The sequence below is a fragment of the Leptidea sinapis genome, chromosome 10, assembly GCF_905404315.1.
Source record: "Leptidea sinapis chromosome 10, ilLepSina1.1, whole genome shotgun sequence".
NCBI classification, from domain to species: domain Eukaryota; kingdom Metazoa; phylum Arthropoda; class Insecta; order Lepidoptera; family Pieridae; genus Leptidea; species Leptidea sinapis.
The window spans coordinates 7757453-7776264 of record NC_066274.1 but is presented as its reverse complement, the minus strand read 5'-3'; the positions used below and the strand labels follow the sequence as shown (position 1 = coordinate 7776264).

Genomic DNA, 18812 nt, shown 5'->3' with positions numbered 1-18812 from the left:
AGTTCATACTCTCTCGAATTACAAGAGCAGTTCTACCCGTTTTTGGAACAACTTACATGAAACTCCATTCCATAGTTTGGTTGTGCGTAAGCGAAAATTCCTTGTCAACTGTATTATGCGGGATAGCCATACATAGCAGCTTATACCATTGTTAAAGCGTTGCGTCTTACACTCCCGATTTGTATGACAATTGTTAGTGTTAGTGTGCGTGCATTCTATATACCAGTGGGTGGCTCCTTTGCACAGGATGCCGGCTAGATTATGGGTACCACAACGGCGCCTATTTCTGCCGTGAAGCAGTCATGTGTAAATATTACTGTGTGACGGTCTGAAGGGCGCCTTAGCTAGTGAAATTACTGAGCAAATTAGACTTAACGTCTTACGTCTCAAGGTGACGAGCGCAATTATACTGCCGCTCAGAATTTTTGGGTTTTTCAAGAATCCTGAGCAGCACTGCATTGTAATAGGCAGGGCGAATCAATTACCATCTGCCGAACGCCCTGCTCGTCTCGTCCCTTATTTTCATAAAAAAATGCTCAAAATAGAGGTTAACTCCAAACTCAAGTTTTTTCAACGTTTTCACAGCTGTCATAGTCTATTTAGACGTATAAATAATGAAAAATCATGGATTTGACATCAAAGAAATCAAGACATTTTCGCATTGTATCAACTCTGAGCAAATAATAAAATCTCTTATCTGTTTCCAAGCATCGAAGCAAGAAGTTAAGGCACAAATAATTCACAGACAGAAAACTTGTATAATCACGAAGCGAAGTACTACGAATAGGCGGTGTCATAATAAGTTGCGAACAAGACTCGGGCCAAAAGCGCCTAAAACTTAGCTCAACAATAAAGATGAAAAATCGTTAGGATTGCATGGCTCGGGGCGTCGAGTGGGCCGCGTCGCCAACAAAAAACAACGCCAGCCAACATCTCGCACTTAATGAAACTGTAGCCAAAGCAAATAAAGGAATTCCGCATTTACAGAGCGCCCTTAAGTATTGTTTTAAGAAAACCACTGCTTTTATCGCATTTCGTAATGACTATATTCAATATTACGAGTGGCCGTGCCGCGATCTTATTTATTCGTTTTTACAAGTACCTACCTTTTGTTTTTATTTTTAACGCTACACAAATTCATGATTCTCTGTGAGAATAATTATTGTTGTTAGTTTTATTTTGATTTGTAAATTACCATTTTTTGGAACGTATCTGGAGATTAACCAACAATCTGCGGCTTTCAAGGAAATTTCTTCCACGTACTACAAAGCTGTGGAATGAGCTTCCTAGTCCAGTGTTTCTGGGACGATACGACATGGATACCTTCAAAAAAAGTGCACACACCTTCCTTAAAGTTATACCTCTGGTATTGTCGGATAATGTGGGCATCGGTGAACACTTACCAGGTGACCCATACATTCATTTGTCCTCCTCCTCCTCTTAAACAAAAAGAAAGATTAACCAACTGGAGACGTTGTCCGTCTGATAATGCGAAAAGCAACGAGTATTGTACCTTTCCTGTTCCTTCCGCGTTGGATCCATCAATCAAAGCTGCTGCGAGCGCTTGGGTTTTCAGTAATTCTATTGAGTCGAAATATTAGATCTGGCAGAAAACATTTTTGTGCCGTTTAGTGTCTAGACATTTGACCCGTGGGACCCAGAGACGCGAAGAATGTACAAAAACCTTACGTTTGTTTCAATAGAGTAACTGGAAACCTCAGTGCTGGCAGCTATTTCAGCCAATGGATCAGCACAGCTATCTAAAAAGTACGTGCTAATATATCTTGTGCAGAAAATATCCGGATTTTTTAAAAGATAAATTGCACTACAATTAAATTTATTTGATGTAGTACACTTGGCACGATCGCTCTATTTCCATGTTGTGGTATCATTCATTTATTAGGAACTTTGTATTGCTTTGCTTATAGCGAATCATGGACTCATCTGAAGCTGCTGCGCTGACAGCAGGGAGTGGCGCCGATGGGTCACCCGGCTCCTACTATGACGCTCGCTGGCTAAACGTCCACGCTGACGACGGAACCCTGGCTGCTCGCGCACGCAGATTACTGCTCTTCCCCAGCAGACATTTCGACCACATCGCTGTCAATACCAGCTACAGCGCTGTTCTTATGCCGCCCTACATCAGCACTGAAGGTATGCCTATTTTTAGATTTTCATTCACGAAGGGCAAATACAAAAACTAACGTATTATCAATCATATCATCAAACCCAAGAGGAAATCAACAGGAAATTTCATGCAAAGCATCCGGACAAGTGGAAGAAAAATGATAGAATGGTGCCCCAAATTTGGTAAAAGAAGTAGAAGTAGGCAGTAGCAGCTGGATGACGAACTCAACGTTACAGATGGTTTGAACTGAAGATGAATTACCATGGACATGGTTCAATGGAAACTATTAGAGCAGGCTTATGCCAAGATGCACACTGAACTCTGAGATGGGACTATCCTCTTCTTAAAGGATCTGTTTCAAAATTTCTTAAACATTTATAGCTTTGGTCTTATTAACAAAAAACAAAACAACGTCTATTTTTATTCATTATTCATATTTTTAGGACCTTTATCAAGCATTAACACGTTTTTTTTTATTTTTTGACTAGCCTTTCAAATGCTGCTACTATGGTAGGGAACTGTCTAACTCGGGCTTTTAGTAGGTACCTTTCGAATCATAATATTTTTTTCACATCTCTTGCTCTGCAAGTGCTTAATTGTGAAAGATATAGGCTGCACAAAATCGATTTTTGTGCACAAGTGCATTAACGTATCTACTCATAAATGTATCTATAAATGTAAAGAAAATGAACCATACAGCCCCAAACACAACAAAAATTTCAGAGATAGAATTTGTTATTTTATAATATTTACTTTAATTTATTTGTCTCATGTGTTTTTTAAGACATAAAATATAATAAAATTAAAATTAAAATACGGTAGGTTATTTAATTGCTTAAAAAATATATATATTACAACATTAATTTAATAGTAGGCTGTATAGGTCTGGAGCCCAAGCCAAGAGTATCAATGTCGTAAGAATAAAAAAAAATAGCGGTGGGAAACAGGTCTTGTATTTTCGTGCGTTTATTAACTTCTTCAAATTTGCTAAAATTGTTAAAAATGTCCATGTTATTCTAAACTAACTCGTCCACAAAACCATTTTATCCTCGACATTGCTATCAGCCCTCGTCTTCGGCTCGGCCTGCTAAAAGTCTCGGATGAAAATTGTTCGTTTTCTGCACTCGTAAAATCTACTATTTCCTATTATCGTGCGCGAAGTTCGATTTTGCGCATGCATTTGCGTTCGCTAAGTGCCACTTTCCCAGACGTTGACACGAGCGTGTGGGAATGTTTGAAAATAATTATAGTGGTCGAACTTTGCGCAACTTAATAGGAAAAATAGTATACGATACTCGTGCGCACGTAGGTAATCCTGAACGACCTACTTTGCGCACTTGTATCGTAATGTGCTAATCTGGTCCTTTATAAGTAATATAGTATTATTGTTGCATTATTCGAGTGACAACTGGCCGGTTTTCATTCTTACAACATTCAATACATAAACGTTGACATTGTGTCAAAGTTTAATCACAGAAAATTCTTCTTTCGTACAGTTCTGTGGAGTACAGCTTTGAGAGAATCAGACTGAAAACTCTTTAACGTACCGTGATTGCAAATAGTCGACGCGACGGAGCCTATTTCTTTATAAACCGAGATTGAAGATGCAATATAAATAAAATTGAGCATTGAAACGTTTTCAATCAAATGCTACTTCATAACATACAACACGAGATACAAAGACAAAGAGACGTAGAATAGGATATTGAACGTTCTAAATCTCATGGGTTTTAGACAGGGAATAAAAGATTGCGATGCGACACAAAGGGGATTCACTTGAGTGTGTTGCCAGATGCTAAACATACGGGATTGCCATGTGACGTTACACGTTTGCCTTTTTTGTAGTTTTACTTTATAAGTATTACAGGTAGCCAATGGATATTTAATATTTATTTATGTAAGTTTTAATAAAAAATAAAAAAATACCGTCGTAAATGTCTCTCGCGCATACTATTCAGGGGGCCTACTCCTAAAATCGATATTCGATAAATCGTGGCATTAGTCATGTCGAATCCTGCTCTTAGTTACATCGTAATCAATGTCGAAACGATGTTTGAACGAACGAAACATTATTCGATATTATCGGTCCTAACCCTACTCTTAGTTGAAAATGTCAGAGACGAATATTCGAATTTCACAAATAATCAAACGTCACTTTTACGATAATCTCAACGACACCTTCTAGGCTGTCGATGCTATTATCGTTTCAAGTTGTGTAGATATATTTGCCATACATTATACATACTTAATAAATATTATTAAAATAATGATATGTGATTTACTATTCAACAGGATTTTTTTACTACCAAGTCATTTAAGTCATTTTGTTGATTGTTTATGAGTAGAAATAATGCAAATGGCCGCCTGAGAAATAGGAAGTCGACGAGAAGGGCTGAGTTACTTTTTTTTTACATTTTACTATCCGCAAGTTTTGTATTATTTATTCAATTTTAAATGGTCATATTATATTCATTACATATTATTTTAACATTTACATTATGTGTAAATTGTACCAAATTGGTGGTGCAGAGTCTGGCATGGTCCTTAGCGCCTAAACTATGTTTTGACTTTTGACACTCAACAGTGACATAGCACAGATAATGTTTAGGTTTGAAAATATTTCATTCACACTAACATCGTAAAAAAATCAAAATATTAGTCTATGGTAACGATAAACGATAAGGAATTCGAACATTTGTTAGAGTAGGATAGTTGCGATATATTCGGAGTATTATCGTATCGTTCCGAATGTATCGTTGTCGATTTTGCGAGTAGACCTCCAGGCTAGAAAAAATGATATTAGAAACCTCAATATCATTTTTGAAGACCTATCCATTGATACACGTATGGGTTTCATGAAAAAAAAATTAATTTCAGTTCAAAGTATTGGGACCACCAAAATTTATTCATTTTTTTTCTATTTTTATGTGAAAATTTTAATGAGGTTCACAGAATACATCTACTCCCTAAGTTTCAACAGTTTAGTTCTTATAGTTTTAGAAAAAAGTGGCTGTGACAAACACGGACAGACAGACAAGAGATGACGGATCTACAAGAGATCCGTTTCGTGCCATTTAGCTACGGAACCCTAAAAAGGATTTGATAGATTTTATACAAGTTAAATATTATCTTTTCTGTACGTTTTCCGTCTGTTTACACGTTTCAATGTCAGCAGTCAGACGTATTCAAGTCTAGTTCAACAGTCAGACCGGCTTTAATAGCCACTCGAGTTAAATAAAAATTTGCCTAATTGGCTCACGGGGAGCGCCAACCCCTACGCGATACACAACTTCAATGGCTCCATGCATAATTCATGAACCACTTTCTTTTATTTAGTACCGATATTGAGTTAAACATTACCATGTTCTCTTCCTAACTTTTACTCGTAGATTGAATGAACACTACTGAATCCTTTTATACATACCTACCTCGTATATTCTTTACAGCTAAACATGTTTTTGTCTAGCACGAAACTCAGAAAAGTTATACTTATAGCTTGCACATTTTGTGTAGGTACATTTATTCAGATAATTTAAATAAATCAATAACAAGCATTATACACATAAAAACGTTTTGCGCCTGTTATAATGTTACAAGTCGTTACGTTTTCCACACAAGAATTTTGCTTAAAATATGATCAGTCGCTTCATTATATTATGCCAACGATGATGCGCAACGGCGACGTAGCCAAACTTACGCTTGCACATACAGAGTGTCTGTCTACCTAAACCTATTAACGTGCGTGTAATATTCTTCGTTTTCACCTACCTATATTAGGTCAAAGCGTTTGCTTTTTTTACTACTCTGTTACATAGATGGCGGGCGGCCGCTGTTAAATAAAGTCATATAACATATTGCTCGAGGTCGCATTTAGTGTCGCCTTAAAATACTATATTGTTCCAGCACGGCACGGCTTTGTATTGAATACCTGTCCGTTTTGCTAATGGATAACTGTTGCAGTGTATGTTTTCTTGGTGTATTTTTATGGAAGAAGAGGAGAAACGAGTATGTGATCACCGCGACCATAACACTAGAGGAATCACAAGAGCGTCACCGACCTTATAAAGCGTCAGCGCTTTTTCTTTCTTTTTAAAATTTTATATATAAGGAATGCTGTAGTATATTACAGGCCTTAATTCCCTCTATTATTATTCTTAATTTATCTCTATTTGTAGATAATATAGTGGGAACGGCCGTTAGAAGTCCATATTCGTATATATAGTTAGATGGTGTTTCGTGCTGGAGGTTTTCTACTGATCTAAGCAGATAAAACAATAAATTATAACAATACATATGCAGAAGAGCACATTATAACTTTTAATACAAGTACATAATTCCATATTGATTGAGTAAAAGAACGCAAAAACGAATGCTGGGGGAGCTTCTTGCTCCGCTTCTTCTCTCTCAGAGCGCCATTTGATTCCTAAGCGGTTGTAGTGTTTGAAGTGACATCAATAAGAATTCTAAAGGAATCAAATTTGAGAAAATATATGCCTTTTATGGCTTTCATTAAAAGAGTAAAATTAATTAGCTGATTTTTGACATTACTTTGTTTGTTTAGATGAAGAAGTGCAGAACCAAATAGCATGGTCGGAACACTTAGACCCATTGTTTGTGAATAACTACGAGATCGACCCGACACTGTCCTGGCAGTATTACGCCTCCTCTACAGGTTTCATGCGAAGGTATCCAGGTAAGCAATAAAATATCTTAGTAGGCACCCTAATAAATGTCCTAAAAATAATGAAAACCCGGAAATAGCTGGTTTGAAAGATTTTGTTCCGATAATGTTTTAATTCCTGAGATAGAAAACGTACGTCTTTGGAAGAAGTACAAAAAAATAAAACTTTCAAGATTTTTGCGTGAAAGAACGAGCACTTTTGACCATGTCTAATAGCTTCTTTAAGAGATTTCTTGCAAACGGTGCATTACCTTGTAATAAGAGTGGTATCATTGTAATCGTGGACTAAAGCTCTATCAACTACAATATTTTTTACATTCAAATTCATGCTAAGGGATACTAAGTCCAACCCTTCTTTAATATGCTAATTACTGTGTTTCTATGGAATATATTGTTCACCTATTTATTCCAACCATATTTGGAGAGTTGATCTCGATTCTCACTAATATAGAATAAATAGCGCTTAGTCTGTGATTTTTCAAGCAACGCCAATATGTGTAAACTCAATTTCTGACTTGTAATTGTTTTTTTAATTAAATAAATGGGACGAGACGAGTACGACGTTCAGCTGATGGTAATTGATACACCCTGCCCATGATAATGTAGTGCGGCTCAGGATTCTTGAAAAACCCAAAAATTCTGAGCGGCATTAGATGCAATTGCGCTTGTCACCTTGAGGCATAAGATATTAAGTCTCACTTGCCCAGTAATTTCACTAGCTATTAAATAAATAGCTGTTAAATTATAACTTCTTGAAGTTAGCGCAAAACATATTCAGATGTGGTTATAGGTATCATACTCTTGTTAACAGCAATGTCGTGGCCACCAGAAGACGGCTATTCGCACCACGCTCGGGACTTCTACGATTTCCGATCTTCTAACTGGTTCGTCGAAGCTGCTACCTCTCCTAAAGACCTGGTGATTCTCCTGGATGACTCTGACGACCTGGGGTCATCGTATAGACGTCTCGCAAAAGCTACCATCTCGGCTTTATTGGATACTTTGGGGCCGAATGACTTCGTCAACGTGTATAGGTACAGCGACGACGTGTCTGAGATACACCAGTGTTATACGAAGATTTTAACTCAGGTAAATTATATTAATTATTATTAACTTTTAATATTGATATGGTCACTATAAGATGTTGTTAGGTTAGCTAATTATGTAATAACTTAATACAGAGGACCCTTAAGCAGGGACGAAGTAAATTGACCGACTTGGAATACATAGATCTCACAACTTTTAAGTTTGGTAGAAGAACTGAGTTGGGAGACTTGGTATTTTTTCAACTTAGATATTAGCTATTTATAAAACACAAAGACCACGTTGGAAATTTTAGTCCTCAGCAACCACAATATGTAGTGGGTTCAACCCCCATAATACGTAGGTCACACGAAAAGATTTGCGTAAATTAAAAAAACAACATGTTGTAACCAAAATATTATGTTTATTGCTTTTCAAAATACTCTCCTTAACATTTTAAACATATTTTCATGCGATCGAACCATTTTTTAAAACAGGAGGACTACGGATCTGAAGGCATGTGTTCTACATGCTGATTGAACGCTATCACTGCCTCTTCGGAATTGGTAATAGTGAAACCTCTCATCAAATCTTTGATTTTGGATTTTGGTATTTGATTTTGATTTTGGTGCTAGGTCGGGGCTATGTGCAGGATGGGTGAAGAGTTGTACTTTTTCGGAAGCTAAAAATGACTTAGTGTAGTTGGCCGTGTGTGAAGAAGCGTTGTCATGAACGCGAGACCGCCCTGGGTAAACAAATGGTAGAATACCACTCGGCTTTAACACTCTTTTGATCTTCGAGTGGAATTATGCAGATGGGATGCGATCATTTTTTTACCAACGTTTCTCCCCTGCCTCACTTTTTTTGAGCCTGTTCTCATTTGCGTTTGCAAAAGGGTGAAGGGCTAAAAAAAAGGGTGTTTACCCATTCACAAGATTCCTGCTTTTTTTCGGGTTCAAAACAAAAAATCCACGTATCGTCTCTGTCTCTATCTATATCTCATAAACAGCATTATACTGTCCTTGGTCGTACTTCATTAGCATCTGTGAGCACCATTCCACGGGAGCCCGCTTATGCTCCGCTCCAACGACAATAAAGTTCCCGACCTTTCAATTCTTCGTGTAAAATTTTCTGAACAATTATGGTTCATACCAATCCCCAATAGACCTCGAATCGTCTCATTGGTAATCCGCGGGTTTTCTTCAATTAGCCGCTTAACAGTAGCCACATTATTTTCGTTGACGGCAGTTGAAGGCCGCCCTTCACGAAATTCGTCATTCGTCAGGTAAAGAAACCCCACCTCAGTAAAATTCAACAAACCATCGCCTCACGGTGCTCAAGCAAGGTGCTTCACTCCTAGAAGCATTTTAAAGTCTTGCGGAGACAGAGAGAACTTTTAAAATCAATAAAAAATCATCACACTAAAATATATTCGACTTAATTCCATTTTCGGTGCGTACGTAGAACTTTGATGTGTAAACAATTGGCAAATGATTTCCTGCCAATTGTTTTTTGTTACTAAGAAGGTTGCAACGTTTCAAAAAATTTAACATTCGAAATTCAAATCGTTTAGATTAACTTTTAGTGTGCCCCATATATATCGTTGGAAAGGTCGTGATGAGAAAAGCCTACAATCTTTTTCGTTTCTAAGTGATCGGGATCAAAAACTATCTAGGTTCAATCATTTCCCATAGAGTTACATCGATATTTACACGGGCAGGAGACACGTGAGGGACAAGCCGGCTGTCACTAGTAATCAAAAAATAGACGGTAACATTTTATACTGAAATTTTGAAGTCGCAAAAGTGCGGTGTAACCAAATTGAACTCTTCTAAAGTCATACGGGACTTTAAGATTAAAGAGAAATTAAAGACTAACAGCGAAACAATAAATAAACAGTTACAGTAAATTAACGAACATAACGAGCTCTTTAATCCCTCAACATTGATATTCAGCCCAAATGACTATTTTATCAGTAATCGGAGGGTCACCGGTAACAAATCATAATTCCAAATTACAATTCAAATGCATGTATTGCGTGCGCGCCATCAGTGTTATCAAGATACTGTACAACTAATATTTATTCTGTGACGATGCCCATCTGTGTTCAATGGACACACGCCCTAATGGATTCAATCAAATAACCTTTTTTTTGGTCTCCATTAAATCTAGGACAGGAATAATGTATGTCAGCGACTCCGGTAATCTAAATGTAATACAATTTAAAAATGTCTTTCACTCACGCTGATCCATTCATTAGGATGAAAGCGACTTTGACAGACTTTCGAGTAGATTTAATTAAATTGAGGTAAATAAAAATGTGGCTTCATTTCAGGTTGAGAACTTCAATAAATAAGGATATAGAGCTATTGCTTAGAATTTATTTGCGTCTCAGTTTAATCTTGACTTGCTTTTCTGCAGATCTTTTCTTATATATCTGCAGTGGGTCTTGTAGTAAGAAAACAATTTTTTAATGACAATAAGGGACGATACGATCAGGACGTTCAGTTGAAGGTAATTGATACACCCTAGCCATTACAATGCAGTGCCGCTCAAGATTCTTGAAAAACCCAAAAATTCTGAGCGGTACTACAATTATTGTGATCGTCACCTCGAGACATAAGATGTTAAGTCTCATTTGCCCAGTAATTTCACTAGCTAGGGCGCCCTTCATACCGAAACAAATAAATCTTTACACATTGCTGCTTCACGGCAGAAATAGGCGCCGTTTTGGTACCCATAATTTAACCGGCTTCCTGTGTAAAGGAGCGTCCCACTAGAGAACCATGTTGGTTAAAGATACATTTATGTAGCCCGTTTGTGTGAAAATTGTTGCTGAACATAAATTGATTGACATGACAGAATTGGTATGACAATGACAGAAGAAGTAATAATTTTGCAATTTTCGATACTTTCGCAGAATACATTTTTATCAAAACTAATATTACACCAATTCTAAATTTAATTAAGAACATTATTCAAATCTAAGTTATCCACATTTAAAATATTATCACTACATATTGTAAAACTAAGTCCGCCGGCGCGTATGTCTGTCTGTCTGTTCGTGATAAACACAAATACTGCTGCACCGATTTTCATGCTGTTTTCAACAATGGATAGCGTGGTCCTCGAGGGAGGTTTATATAATATGCGAAATTATTTAATACATTTTTATACATATTAATAATATTTCTTGGAGGTGTCAAAAACCCCTTGAGATATAACAAACTAATGTATGATGGAATTGTGTATCTTATAAAGGTCTACAGAAAAGTCCGCGATGACTTTTTCTTAGGGATGATACACAAGATCCATTTTAATAATTTTAAAAATTGGCGGTAAAGCGGTTATGTAAAAGCTGTTTACACAAATACGATATTAAACCTTATTACTTTATTATTATTATAAATTCATTCAGCAATCAGATTTTGTTTGATTTTCACGCATCAGGTTTAATTACAAGATGTCGGTGGTTCTTACTTCAATAAACAAATAAGGACTCTGTGTCACCTAACTTACATAACTGTGTAACACCAAAACAAGCCGATTAACGTGTAAATACTACACTTACACTACTACAGGTACAGGCCGATAGGCGGCCATTATGAGAATTGTCATCGTCTGAGACAGATCAGTTTGTGTCGCAATAAAATATGTACAAATGCCGTCGTACGTTTTGAAAAAGTGTAAAAACGATACTTTATACTTATAAAGATAATATATAAAGACATCAAATACTTATTTGTGGCCATATATGATTATTTAAGGGAGAAAAATTTGTGTAACTAGTATCCCCCGTAACCGCACACACCCTAGCATAACGGTGCTTCACTTGCTAACATCACGGCGCGGAGTCCTTCTTTTTTTACTCGTCCGTGAAAAAACAAGCGGACTTGAAACTTAAACAGACTATAACAAAATACGAACAATACAATTGTTAATATAACAAACTAAATAATAGTCCATCGTTAACGTTAATAGATCTGCTAGCGCTGCAGAATAAATAACAAAGTAAATTTAAATAATATTTCCCTATCAGGAATAAGCAATTTGACTTCACCCGAAGAACATCTTATGAATACAAAACTTAAGTTTCAGCAACACCGTACTTAAGTTTACATCAATTGTAGAGTTTGTTCACGCACCTTAATGGAAATATTGAGAGCATTGTAAATGGCGCTTTATAAGTGAAAAGTTCAGCGAAATTAATGAATCCTTCACATAAATACGAGATTGATGTAGGGAAAGTTATGGGATGCTTTTACCTGTCGGAGGACACACTGTAAATGTACTGTATAGCGACAGAACTGTGACGTCTCTTAACATGTGTGACATCAAATATATGCCTGATTTTATACTTCGCCCTTCAAAAAGGTGTGTTATTACAAAAAAGTTGAACGTGTGTTTAACACTTGTTTTAAGAAATGTTCTATTACAAATCAGTCTTTCTGTTGTTTGGCGTTCAACAATCTTTAGACATTGCCTAAATTCAAACACGAGTCGAAGCTTGTCTAAGTTGTATCTAACGGATAGCACATATTCATATGGAAGATCTAGATTATATGATGACAGATAAATGACAGCTGTCAAAAATTGCGTGCCGTCCCTTTAATTGTTCCTGTCCCCTCAGTTGATTTTGTGCTTAACGACGTTTTATTTAAACACAAGCTGAAAACTTTTGTAATAGAAAAAAATAAAGTCCATTTTAAACGTCGTTATTGTTAGGTCACTGTCTAAGAAAATACGTGTCTAAGCCATGTTTAAATTATTTTTTGTAATAACACCATAACGGTCTTATTTAGAAACGCGATGTAAAGTTACTCCAAGATTAAAATTATTTTCCCTGTCATGTAATTATGAAGTGACAAAGGTAAGATAAAGACAAAAACTTTTAAATTTGGTGTTACTTTACTTCGCGTTTATTAATAATACAGTAAGAGTAGAACGACAGGAACACCAACAGCCGAATTGAACCACCGAACATTACATCAAGTCCGAAATTTCATCCGCATCATCTTCATGGTTGGCATTCTGCAACCGCTCGTTTTGCAGGAAACTCCTTGCCTCGGACAGCCACTTTGTGTAACCAATAACTGCAGTTACCCCGAGCCGATACAACTTGGTGACCTTAAAGATTAGAACATACTCCCAACTTAAAAGCCGGTAACGCACCACTTCAACCCTGGTGTTACGGATGTCTATTGCCCCTTCTTAAATAAAAAAAAAATAGAAAACGGTTGACTTTATAGGCCATCCCTGCAACTTCCGCAAATTCCATACCGAAACGCTTCAAATTATACTTATGACGATTTTGAGCTCTTCGAGCTCAAAGAGATAGCTGTTCTGGAACAGCTAACAGTCTGATAAAAGTTAAATAAAACCCTACACTAACAGTCTGATAAAAGTTAAATAACACCCTACACTAACAGTCTGATAAAAGTTAAATAACACCCTACACTAACAGTCTGATAAAAGTTAAATAACACCCTACACTAACAGTCTGATAAAAGTTAAATAAAACCCTACACTAACAGTCTGATAAAAGTTAAATAACACCCTACACTAACAGTCTGATAAAAGTTAAATAACACCCTACACTAACAGTCTGATAAAAGTTAAATAACACCCTACACTAACAGTCTGATAAAAGTTAAATAACACCCTACACTAACAGTCTGATAAAAGTTAAATAAAACCCTACACTGACAGTCTGATAAAAGTTAAATAAAACCCTACACTAACAGTCTGATAAAAGTTAAATAACACCCTACACTAACAGTCTGATAAAAGTTAAATAACACCCTACACTAACAGTCTGATAAAAGTTAAATAACACCCTACACTAACAGTCTGATAAAAGTTAAATAACACCCTACACTAACAGTCTGATAAAAGTTAAATAAAACCCTACACTAACAGTCTGATAAAAGTTAAATAAAACCCTACACTAACAGTCTGATAAAAGTTAAATAACACCCTACACTAACAGTCTGATAAAAGTTAAATAACACCCTACACTAACAGTCTGATAAAAGTTAAATAACACCCTATTTCATATTTTTAAGCGCCATGCTAGACGTTAACAATTTCTTTTGAATGAATAAACCAATTTTCACGCAATTTTCGGTCGATCGGTAAAGCCCGTTTAAAAACTATTCCAAATAAAATGCATTTAGATTTTTGTTTCGTTGGTGTTTTGAGATTTCTCAATATATATATAAGCAGTTTAAAGGTAACTTAAAAAAAACGCATATGAAAAAAAAATTCGTAGTTTTTTTTAAATATTTTAAAATGTAATGTGCGCCAACTGCGATGGAATCGGTCGAACCGTTCAAAAGTTATAAGAGGTTTACATACATTCATACACACATACAGTCGTACGGAAACCATCGCGGGAATAGTCAAGGAAACTCCTAGGATCTTAAAACGTCGAGATCTGATAAAAACTCGATATTCGTAAAACGGGGTAAAACCAATAACTTCCCGATTTTTTAAAATTTTCAAGCGGGTAGTTAAAAAAACCAACAACAACAGCCACCGTGCGGATTGCGCTAAAATATCTCAGTGTACTGTGTACAATCGTAACAGTAAGACAAAAGGAGTGTATTTGTTTAGGTAAGTACATGTCCGTGTTTGAGTTAGGGTTGGTATTTAAAACGTAATATCACAATAATTATTGTTCTAAAGATTGTATCTTTGCTGTTGCATCTAATGTCACAATAGTAACTTGAAATATAACATTTTGAGATTTGTGATATATTCGAGATATGAAATTTTTATTTTACTATTTATTATACTAGCTGGCCTGACAGACGTTCTGTAGATAATAAAAAAATACTATTTTATAGGCATTTGCCAATAATATTTCATAACATCAAGCATTATATTGTAAAAAATGCTCCCTGTTGTTATATTGAAATTGTTTCACAGTGGAGCTGTCAAACCGCGCGTCACTAAATTCTCTCATAGAAAATATGTCCATACAAAACAAATATTGAAAATAGAAATAATTATGGGTCTCAAATCTAAACAAAAACTATCCTATCTCTCAAATTGGACTAAACTGCACTCCATAAAGTAATCCCCATTAAAATCCGTTCATTAGTTAAGGAGTCCATCGCGGACAAACAACGTGTCACGTAATTTATATATATGCTAGCTGACCCGACAGACGTTGTTCTGTAGATGATAAAAAATACTGTTTCATAGGCATTTGCCAATAATATTTCAAAACATCAAGAATTGTTTTGTAAAAAATGCTCCCTGTTCTTATATTGAAATTGTTTCACAGTGGAGCTGTCAAACCGTGCGTCACTAAATTCTCTCATAGAAAATATGTCCATACAAAACAAATATTGAAAATAGAAATAATTTTGGGTACCAGATCGAAATAAAAACTATACTATCTCTCAAGTTGGACTAAACTGCACTCCATGGAATAATCCCCATTAAAATCCGTTCATTTGTTTAGGAGTCCATCGCGGACAAACAACGAGTCACGTAATTTATATATACAGGTGTCCCAAGGTTATGGGACATGAAGGCAAAGTACCTTAATTATCGAAGATTATTTTAGTGAAAGAAGACTATGTTATTTTTAAAAGTTAGTAATTCTGCATTCAAAGATTTTCAAAAAATTACTTGCCTCGTCTGGGAATCGAACCGTCTTAAATGTAAATAAAACACCCCTACTCTTATGATGCCAATCGAAAGAATGGCCAAGAACTAATAACTCTTCTTAAGTAACATAGTATTTTAAAAGAAAGTAGTCAATTAAGTGAGTATTTTTTTTGTAAATTAATTAATTAAATGCTCAAAATGTGATCCCTCTTGTCTTACGCAAATCGCCAATCTTTTAATGAGTCCGCTGCCTGTTGATTTTCTTATCATTTTATGGTGAATACTCGATATGATATGGCACAATTCTGTTTGTAACTCACCCAAGTTCTCGTATCGCTTTTTGTATAGCATATCTTTCACGTATCCCCAAAAGAAGAAATCTTATGGTGTAAGGTCCGGGGTCTGGCCGGCCATCTAATCGGTCCATTCGTACCAATCTAAGTAGGAAAACATTCATTTTACGTTGTTCCTTTCTTTTAAAATACTGTTACTTAAGAAGAGTTATTAGTTTTTGGCCATTCTTTTGATTGGCATCATAAAAGTAGGGGTGTTTTTTTTTTACATTTCAGTCGGTTCGATTCCCAGACGAGGCAAGTATTTTTTAGAAAATCTTTGAATGCAGAAGTATTAACTTTTAAAAATAACATAAAGTCTTCTTTCAGTAAAATAGCCTATCTTCGATATTTAAGGTACTTTCCCTTCATGTCCCATAACTTTGGGACAGCCTGTATGTTAAGATTTTGTCAAGCCAAAATAGGTAATATATGACAAAATTATACGCGGGCAAATCCTCGGGGCACTACTAGTGTATAAAATCGCATGACTTCTAAATACTTTAGGAGTTAATAATAAAGTTGCGCGATAAAATGATCGGCGTAAAGACCTGAGTAGCTTCTTGAGACTTATGACAGGTGGGCGTGAGCGAAACCGCAGCCTTATCTTAAACTTACGAACCGCTCGAAACTTTGATTTGACTGGCTTGTATCTTATATGTACTAATGGAGTAAGTTCCCAAGCTAAGTTAAGCGCAAATCTTGTAAATATACAGTCATTTGAGTTAATATTAACATTTACTGTGTTATTAATAAACGCGAAGAAAAGCAATTCCAAATTTAAACGTTTTTGTATTTATCGTACCTTTGATACTACAGAGTAACATGACAGGGAGAAGTAATTTTAAACTTGGGGCAAAGAATATGTTACTAGTACAAGTACAAAAAACTCACTCAGCAAAATCAATTAAAGAAATAGGAACTCTTACGGCCAGACAATAAGGTGTAATTCGGATCACACAGCGCTATTAACCTACATTTTTATTCACCTAGAATTTGGTTCTCTTTCTATCGCGTGACTTACCTCTTCTCACAACGTTAGGGTTGTCTTCTTTACCTAAAACTGCAGGTTTTTAACCTAACTTCTACTTCCGAGGTTTCTAGATAAGGTAATCTTATGAAAATAGTTTAGTTTCTCTATAAAATAAATAGGTATGTAATCGTTACTAACCGACATCAAAAAAAGGAGGAGGTTCTCAATGTTGTCAATTTGTTTTATGTTTGTTACCTCAGAACTTTCTACTGGGTGAACTAATTTTGATATTTCTTTTTTTATTTGAAAGCTGGTGCCTTCAGTGTGGTCCCAATGCAATTTTATTCAGATCTGACTATGGCAACCATGAGAAAATCATAATTTTAAATGAATATTTTTTGTTGTCAAACCTACATTCGTTGAAGATAGTAATGTATGTGTTGGAAGACTACGACATATTAAACAAAGTTCATTTTTCCTTCAAAAAGTAGGAACTATTTAAATAGGTACGTAGGTTCATACGACCTTGAACAGTACCACGACCTGACGTGACTAAACTTGCACACGTCCTCTAATGCATTAAATCAACAATAACAAATAACTTTTTTGCGGTCGGCTCTTGATCTAAGTACGAAAAATGAATCACAACCATTGAACCTACTTAGTTTAAGTAATAAATATGTACCTATCATGAATGGTAATTTCATAATATTATTAATCACTTTAAATTAGGTTGTTTCAGCGTCTTTGGGAAGCTTAATAAATTTAAATTTTGAAAAAATCACAATGGCCTTTAATATGCTTTGCTTTTTTATTTTTCTTCATTTTTAAAACATCAGTCGGATCTGTGAGTAGGTGACAACAAAGTCAATGGTCGCTCGTGGGTCCGTACTGACTGGCCTTCTCTGTAGAGGCCGCCGCATGTTCTTACGATTTCCATACCTACACGGAGGGTGAGACAGGCCTGCTTAAATACGAATTCTGTCGTCCAACCAAGCTCAAGAAAGTTAGCCCCCCAGATTTTTTTTTATTTTATTACATCGTTAGTTCGCCATTTGTTCTTGATTGTTCTCTATAAACATTTGTTTGTTCACGATTTTTTTTTTTTTAAATTTGCAATTCATTAAAATTGGTTAGGTTAGGTTATGTTAGAACAGTTAAAACAACGCACGAGCCGAGCGTAGCGTGCCGCGGCAGCAGCCGGCGAGTGCCAGAACCAAATAGTAGGCGTTTCCCCCCATTTTTAATTAATTGTTTTTAAATAAACAACAAAAGAAAAAACTACGAACTAACGATATGCGATATTGAAAATTCAAAAATAGAAAAAAATTTTTTTTTTGGGGGGGCTAAGTTTGATGAGCCGTCCAACCAGCCAGTATAAACCACAGAGTACCATAATATAATATTATACTAGTAAGTATAAATTTAGCCGGCAGCGCTAGAACGTCTTAGTATTGACAATACAATATTATTATTACCTATTTGTTCACTTCAACAAACAACAAATAATGTTACTTATTAAAATTTCACCGTAGAAATATTTCACACTGGTTCTGTACTATACATATTTTCATAGAATCTGTGAACGGACAAATTGAAAAATTTGTATTGAATAAAAAAGCACAATATCGATTTCATTAAATCATTTCAAATAATTTCTGTTTTTGGCTTGTCACGTAAGACATGTGTACATGAAATCTTTCAACGAAAATATTGGAGAATTAATATTTCATATCTGTTTAGTCTGCTCTTAATGATTTCTGTGCCGCCATATTGTTATAAAGCACTAAATCGACAAAAACATTTAAAAAATTTCAAAGACGAAACGTTATTAAGTACAGAAATACACGCAAATTCGTTAAAACATTTGTGGCTCACATAAAATTCACATGTTTGCACAAATTAACAGCCTGTCCCGGGGTTATTTGTATGACATTAAATTGCTTATTTGCAATGAAGGGGTGTAGCGGGGCGAAACACGAGGCATCAGAATGAGTTTCAAACTCTATTCAAATTTATTTCCTACGAATGCAAATTAGTTAATATATACATGTA

General features: G+C 35.6%; 1 protein-coding gene across 2 annotated transcripts in view; it reads left to right on the top strand.

Annotated features, from left to right (window-relative positions):
* The window catches only part of LOC126966572 (voltage-dependent calcium channel subunit alpha-2/delta-3), a 126826-nt gene that overhangs the window by 71696 nt on the left and 36318 nt on the right, over positions 1-18812 (top strand). For both annotated transcript variants that reach the window (XM_050810699.1, XM_050810700.1), the window contains exons 4-6: positions 1929-2154; positions 6690-6821; positions 7621-7898. In XM_050810699.1, coding sequence (XP_050666656.1) covers positions 1929-2154; positions 6690-6821; positions 7621-7898 — 636 coding nt within the window. The remainder of the gene's footprint in view (positions 1-1928; positions 2155-6689; positions 6822-7620; positions 7899-18812) is intronic.